The sequence below is a fragment of the Protomyctophum parallelum genome, assembly GCF_964188405.1.
Source record: "Protomyctophum parallelum genome assembly, chromosome: 15".
Lineage (NCBI taxonomy): Eukaryota > Metazoa > Chordata > Actinopteri > Myctophiformes > Myctophidae > Protomyctophum > Protomyctophum parallelum.
In genome coordinates, this window is record NC_139710.1 from 42242985 (window position 1) to 42261687 (window position 18703).

The 18703-nt window shown below is 41.8% G+C and overlaps 1 protein-coding gene across 2 annotated transcripts in view; it reads right to left on the reverse strand.

Moving 5' to 3' along the window:
• The window catches only part of fgfr1a (fibroblast growth factor receptor 1a), a 39223-nt gene that overhangs the window by 14524 nt on the left and 5996 nt on the right, over nt 1–18703 (reverse strand). The window contains exons 2-8 of one of the 2 annotated variants that reach the window (XM_083784848.1): nt 15228–15408; nt 7747–7992; nt 7047–7136; nt 5883–6055; nt 2686–2809; nt 1505–1695; nt 860–1004 (exon numbers count right to left, since the gene is read on the reverse strand). In XM_083784848.1, the coding sequence (XP_083640974.1) occupies nt 860–1004; nt 1505–1695; nt 2686–2809; nt 5883–6055; nt 7047–7136; nt 7747–7992; nt 15228–15381 (1123 nt within the window). In that variant the 5' untranslated portion in view covers nt 15382–15408. The remainder of the gene's footprint in view (nt 1–859; nt 1005–1504; nt 1696–2685; nt 2810–5882; nt 6056–7046; nt 7137–7746; nt 7993–15227; nt 15409–18703) is intronic. The other variant, XM_083784847.1, reaches the window with a different exon arrangement.

Consider the following 18703-nt stretch of genomic DNA (forward strand, 5'->3'; position numbering starts at 1 on the left):
AAAAGGCCCAAGAGGAAAACACAGGGAGCCATGAGTAAAAGAGGGATTGTAAAAGAGAAAAGCCTTATAGTAAAAGAGAGAACAGGATCAGAAGAGAGGAGCATTCCCCCTCCTCAGTCCGACACCAAACTTGCTCAAAAAGATATCACCCAGAGACCCTGCGGAGGACTTTGTCAGGGAGAGCCTTCCAGTCGCTGTTAGTGGAGGAACTGGTTAGATAGAGAGAGAATGGCCACAATGCCAAATCCCTCTATTGGATCCATCCCATCACCAGACACTTTATACCTCAGTCACATCTCTACATGCAAGAGATGGGTAACATGGAAACCTCCACAGCAGAACAGCGCGCGCACACACACACACACACACACACACACACACACCCTAACTGGACAAATAAAGGGGGGAGTCATTGAAAGAGGGGTAGCAAGACAACTGGGGAAGAAAATGGTTGTAAACAAACCAAAGATTAGTTAATAGAGGCAGGGAACCAAAGATTAGTTAATAGAGGGTGAGGTAGGAGCAGAGAGGACATTGAAGTGCGAGGGAGTGAGAGGAATAAAGAGGATGGCAAGAGAGGCCCTTATTAGGAGGGCACAGCAGAGGCATGGGGCAGGAATGAGAGTGAGAGAGGTCCAACAAAAACCTGCGACTAAACACTTTCAACTGTTCTGCTGGGAATTTTCCATAGCGTCATTTACAGTCAGGAGCACTGAGGCAGGAGCGAGAGGGAGGGAGCGAGGGAGGGAGGAGAGAAACGGCAGAGGTATATGACCCTAGCTCTCCAGGTGGTCCTAGCAGCACCTCAACTGTGTGGCCTTATGGTACGTTAGTGTCCTGTGCTACTGCAGTGGTTTACCTTGGGGCCTGGTGACAGCCAGCCAGGCCGACTGATTGGCCTCTCCTATATAATTGGACACTTTACATATATACTCCCCGCTCTCCTCCTCAGTGACATTGTAGAGGGTCAGCACCTGAGTATCCGAGCTATTGACCCCAGAATGCTGGAAATAAAAACAGGTCATATATGCAGCTCAGACAAAAAATAAACAAAACACAGAAACATTCTGAAAATGTATAAAGGGAAAGGCAAGCCAAACTGAGCACGGTAAAAGGAAAAGCATGTGTTCGTATGGATGATTTCCATTTTCCTTAGTTACAGTGATTAGAGACAAAGGAAACTTTCAATTCCAGTGGAGAAATCAAATGATCAAATCAAGTCCTTCAAGAGGGTTACTATGAGTCAACGTTTTAGCAGACAACAGACAATACTGAGATAGCAATAGAGATCACACACCTGGTTGCTAAAAAACTTTTAAAACAGTGTTTCAGAAATATCCACCACAAGTTGCCAGACAGTGTTTCCGTTTTGGGTATTACAAAGACTTTTCAGCTCAGATTAATTTAAACACAGCTTTCCATTTTGTCACTTTCACTAAACAGGCACAATTAAGTCTCGTTTTTGACAGATACCAATACATTGTGGCCAGACTAAAGTTCCTACCTTGAGTATACGGACATACGGTAAGCCATCAGGGCCAACACTGCTCCCATTGACCTCAATGTGTTTCAGCCACTGGATGTGAGGCTGAGGGTCGCTGAACACTTTACACTCAAACTCCACATCGCTTCCCACCACCACCGTACGATTGGCTGGCAGGCCAGCCTGTAGGATCGGCCTGTGGGGAGAGCGCTCTGGAAGACAACAGTCGAGACGTACAAGTTAGTTTTCAAGTATTGTGTAGCCTATATACTATAGTATACACACTGAGCGACATGTGTTATCGACAAAAATGCACAAGTAAAAATAATCCCAAAGTACACATGCCTGGCTGATTCTAAGTAGATAAAACCAAACCATTTATGTCAATGGATATGATTACAGACAGGGTTGGCAATTTAATTAGATCTGATAACATGTAATTCCAAGAGTAATAGACAGCAATTTCTGAGACTGAGGATTAAATTACTGTGTTCCACAGCTATATGCCGCCTGTATAATTGCTGAGATTAGGTGGAAATAGATGGAAGTTAACGGTCTGATCCAGTGCAGTTACTGTACAATGAAATGATCTTGGGCTCCATTCTGATGTCTGATAACACTACAAAAGAAAACTAATGTGCAAAGCATTTGGCAGGGTAACAAATGTTCAGGCTTGCCGCTTATGTGAGCCAGGCATTAGTGTGGAATTTAGCATGCACAGCTAATGATACAGTCATCTCGCTGTTGATCAGGGTCTACTCTGGGGCTCTAATGAAGTCATGCTAAGCCCAGGGGACAACGATGACAGAGGGAGCATGGCTGTGATTTATAGATCCAACAGTGCATGAGGGAGTCACAGGGCACATGCTAAAGTGAGTCATTTCATTCTTCCAAATAGCCACTACATATCTTCTTTATTCTGCAAATAAGCATCCATAATTCAACAAAAGTTGCTGGCGTAACACACAGGTTCCAAACAAACACATGCAAGATGACTTAGGGCTCTAGCTGATTAATCCGGTCTATAGCGTATTAGCATTGTGACACATCAGTGGTATCGGTTTACAGAAATCCTCAAGAAAATGGAACAGGGTGCAGAATGTAGAATAGATGATCAACATCCATATAGCAATATAGCAATATATACACAAGCAACCAACACCCGACCCCCAAAGAAAACACAAAAATAAGTCAACACTTACCAACTACGTCAAGCTGGTACGTGTGGTTGATACTGCCATGTTGGTTTTCAACCACACAGGTATAGTTTCCCTTGTCAGAGGGCACTACAGACTCCATGATAATAGTCCATACATGGTCTCGAACCTAGACAGAGGAACAGAGAAACAATATTATAGTGCCAGTTTCTAGAAAAACAAAATTAAATGGGCAATGCATTAATCTTCAGCCATCATCTGACACAACCAAAAACACAGGAGAGAAAAATAAAACGTACAGTACAGGTGCATTTGTCTCTAGTGTACAACAAAAGAACAATTAGATCACAATAAAAAACAACTGGGATCCTACACATTTACATTCTAAATGGAAAGATAGACAGAGTGACTAATGTTCCAATTCAAAACTGGACTGTATGCCATTTTAGTTTTTTGTTGATTTAGGTGAGATTTAATTTCATTATCCTGCTTAATTATGCAAGCAAACTTAAACTACCGGTAGACTGACAATAGCAACCACTTAAGAACTCATGCTTTTTACTTGGATGTTTTTTTCCACTGATTGTCACTTGCTCTCAATGAAGATTACGAAACCCTGACCTCTCAATATCACATTTGTCATATTGGTTAATGTTTGACCAGTATGTACAATTCACTCACAGACTCAATGGTGTGTGATGTGCTGTGTGTGGTTCACAAGAAACAGAAGCTTATTGTGCCATTCCAGGAACACTCCAGCAACAACTCTCAATCAAACTTTATAACTGTACGTAAAAAACTTTGCATTAGTCAGCAATGTCACTCACACATTCTCATGCCTGTGTCCAACACACAGGCAGTGATTTTTTTTTGTCCTACCAGACAACAGCATATACCATATAAGAACATAAAGGTGGCGCGGGCACGCACGCACACACACACGCACACATACACACAACCTGTCCTATTAGCATCAAGACTTGTCTCCGGTAACGTCTGGCTCTCTCTTTTCCGAGACAAGTTATAATTTTTCTTCCATAAATCTGCCAAGACCGGCAGTGTGTGATTAAACCAACAAACCTCTAAGGCAATGGCAACATCAAACATGCATATACACACAAAGACCCAGCCATACGGTTTCCCTCATTTAGCTAAAATGTAATAGGGGATTGGGATATGGGGGGGGGGGGGGGTGTCCAGCTGCCTGTTGCCAGATGTGTTGCGCTCGGCTTCATACATGTGGTGCACATTACTCCCTCCCTCCTGCTCCACTCTATGTAGACTGTATGAACAATAGAGGCCTGGTCATAAAAGGCAGAGTGTGGGAGGGATGAGAGACGTCCCCAGCCGCCGATGCAGACCTTTGCACCTTGACTGCAAAAACAGCAGCCAGATGGTGAAGTGTGCAGCCTAGCTGCTCTAAGGGAGGGGTGGTATGGGGGGGCAGACAGCTGAGAGGAAACTCCTAAATGTGTCCCAGCTGGGGAGGGAAGAGTGGGGGGGGGGGGGGTGCAAAGGACAAGGCTGGACTAAGCTGCACCTCGATGGGAAGAGCAGATGCAGTGATAGGGGTCCGAGCTTATGAAAAAGGAGGAGGAAGTGAACATCCATGGAGATTCTACACCTGTGAGGCTGTCACTAGTGAATAAATATGTGCTTAGATTAAAGTCTATGTTAAACCATGCAAAGAGACACCGAGATGGCTTATTTTACATAGTGATTTATTGCATTAAGACCTACAATGATCAATTATTTTCGTAACGATTGTTCCATCGATTAATTGAATAATCGAGAAGTATTGTTTGTTTATATTTTTGTATACATCAATGAATCAATTAACAGCGTAAGTGCTTGTAGATCTGCAAGTAAGCTAGCTTGTAGATATTTTTATATTACGGTATCCATTTATTATCACCTCACCAATAATTATAATAAGTTAAATCAATTAGTTTGATTAACTGTTACAGCCCTAAATTATATGATTTTACTGATGACCCAATGGAATGATTAATGCGGCCATAATCACAATACAACATGAAAACAATGTAATCATGCAGTAATTCTACTGTTATACAGATATGTGCACAGCAGCAACTAACAGTAACTTCTGGACAGCACTAAAACAAGTACGTCTTGGATGTAACTGTAACGGCCAACCTATTGTTTACTTATTAAATCCAGACTGGTGTCCACAGAATTACATTTTTCCAACCGGAAGCTTTATGTAACTGCTAATTATTCTGACGTCCTCATACTGCGCTCTCAGCAAAAGGAAACTTTAAAGTGGGAACAATCAGACCAGATCTAAAATGAGGAAATTAATGAGTCTTGTGTGAAATCATAACATAGTGGGAGAAAGGGCTCAATTTACAAAAGAACTCGACAAGACAAGAAAGGAATTTCCTGAAGTTAAGTAGCCTGGGAAATTATGTTTTTCCATGAATATTAATATTGTTTAAAATCAGATTAAAACAAGATCAATGGCATAAAAATGCAGTTAAAAATGTACTGTGAGTAATTCAGTGAGGGAATAATTATGTTTATCCCAAAGTTTCACAGACACTATTTAAATTTTATATGGAGGGAAACATAAAGTAAACCAACTCTGGTCCACACCCTTTACAGTGAACTGTTTATCCAACTCTCATTTCCTCTGCGACACTGAGCCGTCTGGCTGTAACCCAAAGACTTATCGACCGTTATAGACTCACAGCTTGTCAACACTTTGCATCGAAATATAAGTACAGCTTTAAACTAACCGAAGCACGTCGAAAAGTCACCATATCTCGTCCCGAATTTAATCAATAAAATGTGTACATACGCATAGGACTGTGAAGACACCATTACTTTCAAAGCGGATGTACTGAAACACAGAATGAGGACACCCAACGGTATCCTACCCTGAAGCGGATGGCTAGGATTGCCCACCTGGAGGTATTGTTATTGTGGCACAGCCATCCCTTTGTGGTATAGGATTTCACCTTGCATTGTTTCCTGGGTCAGGTGTGAAACTTGCCCCCTGCTTTCCACTTGCAGGAAAGCCTTCCTTGCTCAAGGAGAGGTGGGGTGTGGCGTTACAGGGGTTGCTAGTGATCTAATGTAGTGATGAGATCACGACACATCTGCACTCACGGCCAATAGGCTGAGAGTGATTTGATAAGGATTCCCTGAACAGTTGTAGTGATTTATCTGGTGGAACCGAGGCAGAGCTTATTGGACCACTTTCTATGTCTTATCTGTACCTTGAAGCCTCCGATGCGTTGATCTCTCTTGAACTCCCTGCCGTTCTTGAACCATTTGAGCGTGGGTACTGGGTTTCCACTGGCCTGACATCGGAACTTGACAGTCTTGCTAGCCGGAACGGCATGGAGCTTCTTCTCCATCTTCTCTGGATGAGCCCACTGGGGAGCCATCGCTAACAGGGAAGACAGAAGGTTAGAAGATGTTGGATTGGTGTACAATAATGTCCTTGCCTGCAATGTTGCTACCCTGTATAACTTTACACAGTATGTGCATGTGGCATTAAAGCAACTTGAACCTTTAACATGTGGGTGAGGGAGAGTCAAATTTTGTGTACATCCGAATAGTAAACAGACCATAGCATAAATTAATAAATACTTATAATCATTTATGTTTATTAAGTCCAGCGATTCACGGGCTGGAGCCAGGCAACCACAGGAAGCTTATTTGTAATAACCATAGCTAAAAAGACCACCACAAAACAAAAGTATTACCAGTTTCTAAAGTAGCCCTGATAGATGCTTTAGAGTCTAAAGCATCTATCAGGGCTACTTTAGAAACGGGTAATGAGGCAATGACTGAGGCAATGCCAATTCTATTACTGAAACTATAGAATACAGGAATTTGGTATCTCCACTCAGCTGAAACTCACAATGGCCCCACAAAGATCCTTGAATCACATCACACCATGCCTTTCTACGTAATGATAGGCTTGTTGAAAACAAGGCCTTCCTTTAACTTTATTTATTGTTGTTTTGACCAAAGTGTCAAGATAGTCGTAAATGAGTCACGGTGGTCTTAAAACATCCACCATGAGAGCACATAGTAAGCTCTCATGAGCTCGATAAGGCTGTAGGAGTCAAGGCACAAGGTCAGAGTCAGTGAGCCTGCCACGGTTGGCGGCTGCTGCTTTCCTTGTGAACAAACAGCACTAGCAGCCAGGAGCAGCCAGCTCATCATGCCTGACTGACTTAACTGCTCTCTAGACTCAAACTTTAATCAGAGAGACACAAGGTTAACCAGGGCTGGTCACCACCAGGACATTCCTGATGTAGTCACCAAGGTAACGAAAGCCATCTGAATCATAAGAGTGCAAGCCACAAATATACTATGGGCATACCGATGAATCAGAACTGACAAATCATCATCTAGTCATAAACACTTACGCAGCAGTTTCTGACCGCCTAAGAGTTTGGTTTCTTCGGAGGAAGACTCATCCTCCTCATCGTCATCCTCAGATGATGCCAGGGTATCAACTTGTGGACAAAAAATAAAGAAGGGAGATTAAACGACTAGTTTGTTTGATTTAATACTTATATTAACATGACTATTAACAGTACAGGTAGTATAGTCAAAGGTTATTGTCACGGGTCAAAAGGATAACAGAAAAAGCCCCAGGGGCTTGTTTCCATTGTGGTGCACGCACTCTTCTCAATGCACCAGTATTGCATATTACATACAATACAAAACACAATAAAGCTCAATAATAAAGAATAAAGCTCAGTAGAATCATAAGGTAGGCTATATTTACAGAGAAAGGAGCTCCAAACTAAATGCAAGTAAGGTATGATATACAGGTATGGAACATTTCCATATGTTTCATGCATGGATAATAATATTAAATCAACATATTTCTATTAGCATGTAATATGTAACACTAAAGTTAGTATACTATATGATTTTGCCCAAAACTGACACTATATTTATATATTTTATACTATGTAATAGCTAAACATAATAGAGACAAATATAGGTCTTGTTTCATGTAACTGGTATGGTCCTCTGGACCATAGACACATAGGACAATATAACTATGCCACGAAAACAGCAACTTTAGAACGTTTAGACTGGAAACAAAGTCCATACCTGTGACATTGAAGTACTCGCTGTGGTTTCCAAAGGTGGTACATGCGTACAGTCCAGAGTCTGCCGGTTCCAGACTCTCTATCGTCAGCTGGCCACTGCGGAGTCGCATGTGCTCACCATCCACCACCACCACATGGTCTTTGGTCCAGTTGACAGCCGGCAGGGCGTCTTTGTCCTTTGTGCAGATCAGATCTAGCTGGTCCCCGGGGTAGAGGGTGTACAGCTTGGCTTGACTTTCCACAGGGGCTAAAAAGGTTAACAGGGGGAGACGGTGAGGTTGGAGTGGCTCAATAGGATTACACAACGCAGATTGCCAATGTTCGGAGGTCATTTCAGATTTTCCGGTGATCGCGATTGGAATATTGCCATTGATGGACCTCGCCTTTGATCGCTAGCATTGGCGCTAATTCTATTAGCATCCAAGATTGCGACAAACCGGACGCGTGTCTTACTAAAATTGCTTCTCATCACGTGACACCCAAGCGCCACCAGGTGGCACTCATTGTTGAATGTGCACTAAGGTCTAATCTGTGTGCAATCATGTACGTAGATGAAAGGCATCATAGAGCAGGGTTCCCCAATTAGCAGCCCGCGAGGCGCCCCCTTGTGGACGCTGGAAGAATTTCAACGACATTGTTTTTTAGGGCTAATGAAAGTTACAGGTATGGTGTGTGCGCGATATGAAGTGTGAGATTACGATAATGACAGTAATCCTTAATAACATTCAAGGGCTTTTGGCACTCAGAGTTGACCATGATTTTACTATATAAAAATAAATAAGTTATAATAAATTGCAGTCCCAGATATAAATGGAATTAAATGGGGGTCAGTAGCCTTAGCCTATGCATGTCAAACTGGGCATCCTTCAAATTAAAATTATGAGAATCACTGCTAGAGCCCTGCCATATCATTTCAAATGGGGTCTTTTAATTTTACACTCTCAAGAGTTAAATATCTATAAGGATCCATTTAGTTTCCAACTCTCCATCATTTAGCTGGGGACCACCTGGAACCCCCTCAAGGACCACTGGTGGTCCCCGGACCACTGGTTGAGAAACACTGTTCTACATCTATTCTAAGCTTAATTAATTAATGAAATAATTAAAATAAATGTGGCACCTCCTACCATAGTCAAAATATGGCCCTTGAGGTAAATGTATTGGGGAACCCTGTCCTATAAGTATTGCATAAAAGAGAGCAGAGAAGCTCTTTCCTTGCTGTCCCTAAAAATATAGACATTCTTCTCAATGATTGATTAATTGAATACTTCAATGACAAATTGTTAACAGTACATGATGTAGGACAGGTACAGTCAAAAGTTATGCTAATAGGATAACACAAAATGGGCTTGTTTTAATTGCACACACACACACACACACACACGCACACACACACGCGCACACGCACATGCCAAGCTTCTGCCAGGCTGATGGAGCCATTAGTGTTGCCAACTCTTGTGAGAGAAATAAACCAACCCACCTCCAAAAACAAGCCCACAACAAGCCAACTCTTAGCGAGAGAAATTCATATTTTATGCATTTATCATTATAAATAATATCTATTTCTATAATTATGAATGTTTTGGTAATTTTTTATACTATTACAAACATAGTAGACACCAGACCGATTCTGTAACTCAGAGTGATTCACACTCCCTCAAACCTATGGGAATTCATAGCATATACATCAAAGAAATGTTGGCTTGTTTGATATTCAAAACAAGCCACCGAATTTTTTAAAACAAGCCCAAAAAAACGCAACCTGCGACCCGGGAAAAAAACGCAACTCAAAACAAGCCAACTTTGGCGGTAAACAAGCCAACCCTGGGAGCCATGGTTCCTTCTCAGTGCAGTGTGGTCACTGTGGTGCCTGCCTAACCTCTTGCTGAAATTAAATCGCATCCCAAATTAGTCAAGGCCCAATCGTCAGGCTGGCAATGAGCTACCAGGGAAAGGATGGTGAAATTCAATTAGAGGGATACAGATGGGAAGGGGGGTATCACAGAGTGAGACACCTGAGCCCCCCTGTTCACAGTAACTACACAGTGGAAGAGAGGGGGGTGTAACCCAATTATGTTGACACATTGTCCATCACAATGGTGTTGTTTGTCCGGTGACAAAGGCAGAGATCGTGGGTGAGCGCCCGGCGCCCGGCAAACTGGCTTATGATCTTCACTCTACAAAACAACCAACAGTGTGAACTTTCATACTAAGAAGAAAAAAACATCCCTCCCATTAAATGCCAATTAATAGCATGCTTCTAAAACATGTTTTGTGAGAATACCATGGTCAAAAGAGGCACATTCAAATATCCAATTCATTCCTTGTTTTTCACAAATTTACATTACACTAGAACAAAAAAACGAACACCCACTGCAATCAACTGCCACCACACAGTGATCAACAACAAACCCAAGACGGGACGTTCTGAGAACCACGCAAACCCTGAAATACACAAAATGAAAAAACTGCACAGTGCGTAGGACTCTGTGTGATTGTAACATAAACGTTCCTGCTCAAAACAGGAAGCACACCCATATAGCATAACCTCAGGACAACGCTGGCAAACCCGATCACGGTAATCCCTCCCTCCATCACAACAAAGGACTCTAAACAATAAAAAGAGGGGAGGGGGGTGAAGAGAGCGAGGAGGGCACAAGAGCATGTGCACGAGTGAGTGAGTGAGTGAGAGAGCGAGAGAGAGGGCCTGCAGCGGCAGGTTCTAGTGCCAGTTGCTATGGTGACCCCAGTTGGGTCTAGTAAAGGTATTTCCTGGATCACATATGTCTGACAGGCCCTTAATCCCAGCAGGAAAGGGGGCCAGGGGGTAGGATCAACTTTCTCTCCTCCAAAACAAAACTAAAAGAGGGGGAAAGCAAAGCAAACGGGGAAGCATTTAGTGATGGGAGGAAGAGCTATCTAACCTCGACCTCGTCACCAGCTAGCTCCACGCGGCTGGTTCTCCATGCGTTGTGTAGTGCGTGGGGCCCATTTCCAGTTTGTTTTTGCTCCTCGTCCTCGCCCTCTAAAATCGCTGATGCCACTGATAAGGCTGTGTCAACATTCCAGCTATTAATCTAGTGACAGACATCATAAAGAGCCCATAAAAGCCATAATTCTTCTCTGCTTGTGGCTTCATTGTACAGCACAGTTGGAATCCTTTGTGCTTCTGTGACAACCTACTTAAAAGTGCAGTAAGACAAAACTGTGGTGGTATAACCACCACAGTTTCAAGGACATTCAGAGCACAATTATTGCATTTTCACCTTCATCGTCTACTTTCAGGTTACAACAACCACGACACTATATATTTTATTGAATTAAAGGAATTTTCAAAAAAGTCAGTCGCAAGACGATCCATCTTTTAAAAACGTGCAAGTCGCAAAAACTCGTCAGTCGCAAGATGATCCATCTTTAAAAAACTGTTTTTCTTTTACATTTAATTATTAGCCCACACACCTAGGGGCATGTAACTTCATTATTTATCTGTCATTCATAACATTTGTAATCGCATCTGTTCAAATGGAGTTGAATATTAGTTTTGTAACATCCTTCTTTTAATGTTCAGATGTTTCAGCTGAATTAATGAACCAGATCCTGTGATCGGATTAACCTGGTTTTGGGCCATATTTTCTAAAAGCAACCCAGCTGGAACAGTGCTCTCATGGGTTCTTCCAACCATTTGGAAAAATTGATTGACATGCTTTAAAATCATACTAATTATACAAAGGGGTTTTGTCAAGGAGGAAAACGGGCAGCATAAGGTTCTGAATTACGGGAGAATGTGAGTCTTTAAATTCCAAGATTGACTAAAACCCACATGAAAAGGTCTAAAGCAAGTTGGCGCCAGTCTATGGAACCTTCTCGGCTTCAAGATAGGAAGCAATATGCCGCGTGAATGACTGTTGGGATTTCCTGCTCTTGCTGGAGTGATGGTTGAGTGCAGTAAAGACCGGCTTGTAGAAGCACTGTGATGGCATAAAGACAAAAATTCACTAGGAGGGCCAGTTTTCCCCTGCTGATTTGACCACAACAGAGTGAAGGGGAGTAGTGGGTGGGGGTGTTGATAAGTGACAATAGGCAGGACTGGCAGGAAGTGAAAGAATAGCACAAGGCCTATTAGCAAGCCCAAAACCTTCTCTGAGTAAAGTGTCCTTCTAAAAGCACTCCAATTGAGGATGTTTTCATCCCTAAATGAGGCATTGACAATCACCATGAATTAGCACTCTACAGGGGGGGTACCCTGTGGTGTAAGACATGAACCTTAAAAGTTATTCTTGTATCATTACAATGAATGAACTACACTGCATTTACAATATGCCTTATTTACTGGAAAACCAAGCCTTTAAGCTAAATTCACTATCAGTTTAATTCCATCCATCTCTAATAGTAAAGTTCATCTCTGAGCCCTCCTGTCTGAGACAAGTCTGCCTTAGGGCTATGACAGCTGTAGATTTTTTCTTCACCGGGTCAGCGTCTTTTTGTGACTTCGATTGGCAGCATATGACACATTCAAAGTAATCTGCTGGGATCCCCAAATTACCTAAAATTTATGAGTTCCTCCCTTTAGACACACACCGTCTCATGATTTAACCAGCTCTAATCTCAGGCCACACTATAAGATAAAAACATATGCCTTGAATGAAGGCACTGTGGCCGAGGAGGAGGGAGTACCGACCATTAGAATGGTAGTCGTGGTGGGCCTGAACCCCAAATTAAACTGAATTGATTGAGAGAATGCCCTTTTCTTATGTCAACAACACACAACCAAAAAACAAGAGAAAACAAACAAAAGGGGCACGCATAAACACAACCATTTCCATATAACCATTTTGCTTCACCACTGGAGACAAAAGGAATGCAACCAAATGGTTCTGCTGTGATTGTTTGTCGACAGCTGAAGCCATCCGTCACCCAGCGGGGGGTGCGGGGGTGCATTCCCAAGCGGAATTGGTGGGGTAAGCAGGAGGAAAGGCTGGGGGGGGGGAGGGGGATTGGTCGGAGATAGTACCTGGCCATTTGGTGATTGAGAACTGGGTGGAGGGTCAATGCATCAAACTGCCCCAAACCAAACCAACCCCCCCCCCCCCACCCTGGGCTGCGCTATATTGCCTCGTCTGAGAAGAGAAACGAAAAAATATTATTCTCAGAAACCCTATCTTTTAAGATGAGGACTCAGTAGCATCCTACCTCCTTTTTTTTTTAACAGTTAATTTATAGTTTTCCTGGCAGTTAACTCCTGTCTCAGTGACAACAAATACCTTTTCATTACAAAAGGAGCAGAGGAGCAGGCAGGCAGTTGCCCTCGGGCTGCAGATGGGAGTCATTTACTCCTCCCTGTTCCACTGCTGGCTTAAACACAGCCATGGCAAGTTTATTTTAGGGCTCACAGCCCAAGAGAGACCCTCGTGCATAATTACTCTAATTATAATGCTGAGCTTTATCATATTCTTTTTGCTGGGCTCCACTTCCGACTGCTGAGGGTAAACATCCAAAAACTATCTACCCACAAGTCCAGGCAGCTATTACACTGTTGGACTGCTTCCAAGAGACACATTTTTAAGGATTCAATTTCAATGTGTCTTTCCCCTTTTGAGGTCTGAACTTGTGCAACCACCCGGCCAGGGTAACCTTTTTCCTATTAAAGCAAACTTTAAGTTATAGTTTTCAGTTACCTTTTCGATAAAAGCAAAATAACAATTGAAACCAGCTTCACATTTTTCATATTTTTGCCAAGCCGATAAGAATTTGGTTTAGTTTAGATTTAGTTAGGACAAAAGGGCATTGCTGCTAGTTGCAAACAACAGTTCACTAGCTAAGCCAGAGTCAGTAAAGCCCACTGAAACAACACCAGACAGTGAAATGGAGGTGGGGGGATAACTTACTCAACAAAGAAGCAGATCTTACCAGAAGACCAGAGACAAAATGAGATAACATTCCTAAAACTAAAGCACTTATCCCCAGAGGACTGTGCCAATAACCATCTAAATCAGTGGTTCCCAAACATTTCAGGTCGAGGCCCAAAAGAGAGATTAGACGTTTGCCCGGGACCCAAAACTAGTGAAAATAGCAGATCTACAAGCACACTATGCGTCACTTTTTCATTCCCATTCCCGTCGATTTTCATTCCCATTTTCACTACTTCTTAATTTTTATTATTTATAGCATTTATTAGATTTGTTTGTTTTAAAATCTATACAATTAATGTACATTTGTATTTATTTAAAAACTAATCTTTTGAAATAAATACATTTTTAAACGTAGGAGAAGACTCCAGACTCGAGTTGCTCGAGTCGTGACCCATAAAAATTGGTCCGTGACCCACAAATGGGTACCGACCCACTGTTAATGAAACAGTGATCTAAATGACAATATATGTACATCATCTACCTTTCGATCCCATCAACGAAGCTCAATTAATCATGAGAAAATAAGAATACATTTACAAACAAGGGGATTAATGAGAGTTAACAATTCATTAAGTGAAAGTAAGTATTAAATAGCTCTATATTCCTAAAGCAATCATTGCAACAGGATTTGTTCAGCAACCTGAGTCTCTCCAATCCTTTAGTAAACAGAAAATAGTTTCAGGTCAGAATACCGATTTTAACCATTCAATTTACAATTTATGCGTTTAGCAGATGCTCTTTATCCAGAGCGAATTAAAGTGGATCCTCCATGTTGTTAACCCATCTAGACTTTCAAGCACCAAATTGAATGTGTCCATATTTGTATATTATTTTTTGGTTCAATGTAGGTAATGGGTATATGTGTATAACTGTGTCCTTTGTTCCACAACGTGTCTGAGCTGAGCTCTCTGTTTTTGTTTTGTTTGTTTTTTCCTGTCTTGTCTTTGTCATTGTCATAAAATCAATAAAATTATTATTGAAAAAAAATTCACATTGTTCCTTACCCCCTAAACAGGAGAGAGAACAGGATACACAAGTGAAATTGATGAAACAAAGGAATGAGCAGACACATTTTTAACACGAGCACAAGCTGAAAAATGCTCTTTGTGGGGTTCTCTCTCCTGTTTGGGTGAAATCTGTAACCCACCTGAAAATGTATTTTCGAGCTTGTCTTTCTTCCCATCCATGAATTCAGCCATTCTCACTGATCACACACACTACGCTCACACTGGTCAAGATACAGCTCACACTGGTCAAGATACCCCCCCCCCCCAGCTCATAGAAATACACAGAGCCTATGTATTACTAGGGTGACCAAACGTTCCAGTTTGGCCGGGATTGGCGAGAACAGTCGCACACAAACATGTGCTAGTGCACGCACATGTTTGTGTGTGAATGTTCTCGCCAATAAGACGCGTGAGACTTTTTGGGTGGGTTCCGTGCTGAGCTAACACTTATGATTACTATCACAAAACAGTTACAGTTATCACTTACAGCACCTTTAAGTTAAGTAAACAGAAGACATGTACTTTACAAAGAGTAGTACAAGAAAGACTGGAGTAATGAATCTTACCTTCATCATTACTGGCCGGCCGGCATTGGGCCGGTAAGATCTGGGCGAGCAACGCCAGAAACAGCAGTATACTTGGCCCCGCTAGCATCCTGTTGAGGAAGCTATAGCTGCTGGCTTCTTTGCGAGTGGACCTCCATTCAGACTTTTGGTGCATCAGCACTGGATCACTCACAGTGCTAGGCTGAAAAGAATAAAACAAACATGGTTGAATGAGCATACAAGAGAAAAGTCCCTAATGCAGTTATCAAAAAAACAACAACTGTAGCTTTGAGGTAATGTGTCGAAAACTATTTATGATCCGTGTTGTGTGGAATCACATTTTTACTTTTACCTCAAAAACAGAGGGTGGGGGGGGGGCGACTGAATATCATACTATAAACGAGCGAATGTCTGTCTGTCTGTCTGTCTGTCTGTCTGTCTGTCAGAAACAAACACTTATCTCCTCATTGCCTGCACCAATCGCTCCCACTTTTCACACAGGCATTGACCATAATAATATGGAGGTCTTAACGAAGCCATTTTTCCAATAAGATTAATAATGAATTTATTAGTGAATAAAAACCCGTTTATTTGTCCGTGGTCTATCTCCGACCGAGCCACACTATTAGCACACATCTCTCCATGCCAAAATAAATCTGCACGCTCCCACAATCCAGCTAGGCTACTTTTTACCGACGCAACTGTCGTATTTACTGTACAGATATTGTTTTTACATCACCCATTTATATGAAATTATAATCCAACCCAGGGCGCAGTACCCCCCGCGGCCACCAGGGGGGTACTGAACAACTCATCTCCCCATAAATGCAATTACTACACTACTAACATGACAATGACTGTTTGAGACTTTCAGTTCTATGTATGACTATGATGTACTGTTTTTCCATTTCCAGTGAACAAGTCTATATTAAAGCAATTCTTCCTCAAAATACATATATCAATAATATGATATATTACATCACATTACCCACACTGTACATTTGGGAATACCTGTGCCACAGCCCATACTTTCTGTGCTGCATGTCAAACTGGGGTCTTTCATACTTTTCAAATGGGGGTCTGTGGGCTAATAAGTGTACATTTTACAGTCCTTGCCATGAAAACATTTCCCTACCATGCATTTATACAAATATTTTCATGTTATAGTGCTGTTTCTATTCACACAAAAAAGACACAAATATATTATACAAGTTAAAATGAAGAGCAATTAAATATATTTATGGGGGGCAATAGTCCATACAACGGGTAAGGACTATGTATATTAATACAATAAACAAGCAAAAGGGCATTGCCTGACCATGGATCACACCAAAGGACCTGCAACATGACTGAGGAACACGTTCCACTTCAAATCATATTTATCCAACTGATTATTCATCTTAAAGGATAACCTCTCCAAAGCAGCCACAATACCAAGCTATCAATGGTATACTTATGATTGTACTGCAGCATTTTCTTGCAAAAGAAACTACAGTAGCCTACTAATTAGCCTACTTTTGTGCCCAACCTAACTTCCCAAGACCATCTGTAAACAATTCCCCATTCCCCCCTATCAGTAATGTGATCTATTACAACACATTACCCACACTGAACATCATTTGCTGTTCATATATTCAGAACGGGTAAGGACTAGTTTCAATAATTAAGACCAGGTTATATGCTGTAGAAAACTAAACTTCAGCACTAGTCTGCAATTGTTTTGTTGGCACAGAAACAGTTCTGCTTTCATCAAAAAACGTTTTGTAATTTCACAAAGTTCAAGGAAAGTACTAGAAGTATTTAGGCCTACTTGTACACTGTGCACACACACTATGTGATAAGAAAATAACACCACAAGCATAGTGAATGAGCCTTACACATTTATAAATAACACCACAAGCATAGTGAATGAGCCTTACACATTTATAAATAACAATCTTTCGTTTTTGCAGACTCAAATAATGTTTAGGTCAAAACTAATTTGCCTTGCCTTTAAAAAAAACTTAATACAAAATTTGGTCTATTCCATGGCTACTCAAACCATTCTTGGTCTGATTATGTCATTGCTGTCATTAACATACTGTGGTTAAGGACAGACAGTCTAAATGGGCATACTGCAGAAGCGGGTGAACCTCAGATGCACATCTGCTCGCATCATCACCTCTGCAGCATCTGGCCATTGAGATTAACACTTGCCCCTAACCCCCATAATCCCCCTTGAGGAATTTGTGAAGGACCAAAAAAAACTACGGCCTGTTATATGACACCCCTGTAGAGAGACCGCCAAGCCATCATTTCCACACTCAAAGATCTATCACCTAACAGTTGGTTTTGGTCCCAAACCCAACATGACCCTCAAACACCATTTGCTGCCATGCTTGTCAACTTGTGTGAAACAAATGCTGGTTGTAGGCTCCTACACTCTGGATGACATGCCAAACTTGAAAAGTGTAGGTACACTCTAAAATCCATTACAGGTACATTTTGACACTCACAGTCTTGTCAAAACTCGACTATTGTAACTCCCTCCTTACTGGCCTACCAGCATGTGCACTTAAGCCTCTCCAGCTGATCCAAAATGCAGCAGCTCGCTTGGTCTTCAACCAGCCAAAATTCTCACATGTCTCCCCCCTGCTCCGCTCCCTCCACTGGCTCCCGGTCGCTGCCCGCACAGAATACAAAACTCTGATGCTGGCATTCAAAGCAACCAAAGGTATGGCTCCCCCATATCTTACAAGTATGATTGAACCCTACAAACCCTCCCGCGCACTCAGATCAGCCAACGCAGGGAAACTGGAAGTACCCTCACTAAAAACGCCGGGACAACGCTCCACACGTCCCAAACTCTTCTCCCTTCTGGCTCCAAAACTGTGGAATGCACTTCCCATTGCAGTCAGAACTGCAGCATCACTCCCAATCTTCCGCCGTAGCCTGAAAACCCACCTTTTCAGACTCCATCATGGCCCATAGCACTTACCCTAACCCCTTAGATAGCATTTCTGTTGGCTTAGATAGCATTTGACACAGACTTATAGCATGTTATGTAGACAGCACTATAATTGTATTGTATATAGTCATAGCACGCCATAGTACATATGTATAGCATAGTAGTAAATATGTATAGTTTATATGTATAGTGTATGTATAGTTTCATTATATAGATATTCCACTGTTACTTTCTTAGCTTACGCATGTTTCATGATATTGATAAATGCTTTTATGTGATGTATTCCCATGCTTTTGTTCTTGCTTAAATGTAAGTCGCTCTGGATTAAGAGCGTCTGCTAAATGCCTAAATTGTAAATTGGACTGAGGCCTTCTAAATCATGATGTACAGTAAGTTTTCTGAAAAACTTAAAATATGTATAAAGCAGCATCAAAAAATATATATAATTTCGAATAATGTACATACTGTACAGAACCCCAAAAGGGGTTCCCGTCCAGAAGGTTTAAAACACCAAAAGGGGTTCCCGCCAAGAATGGGTTAAGATCAACTA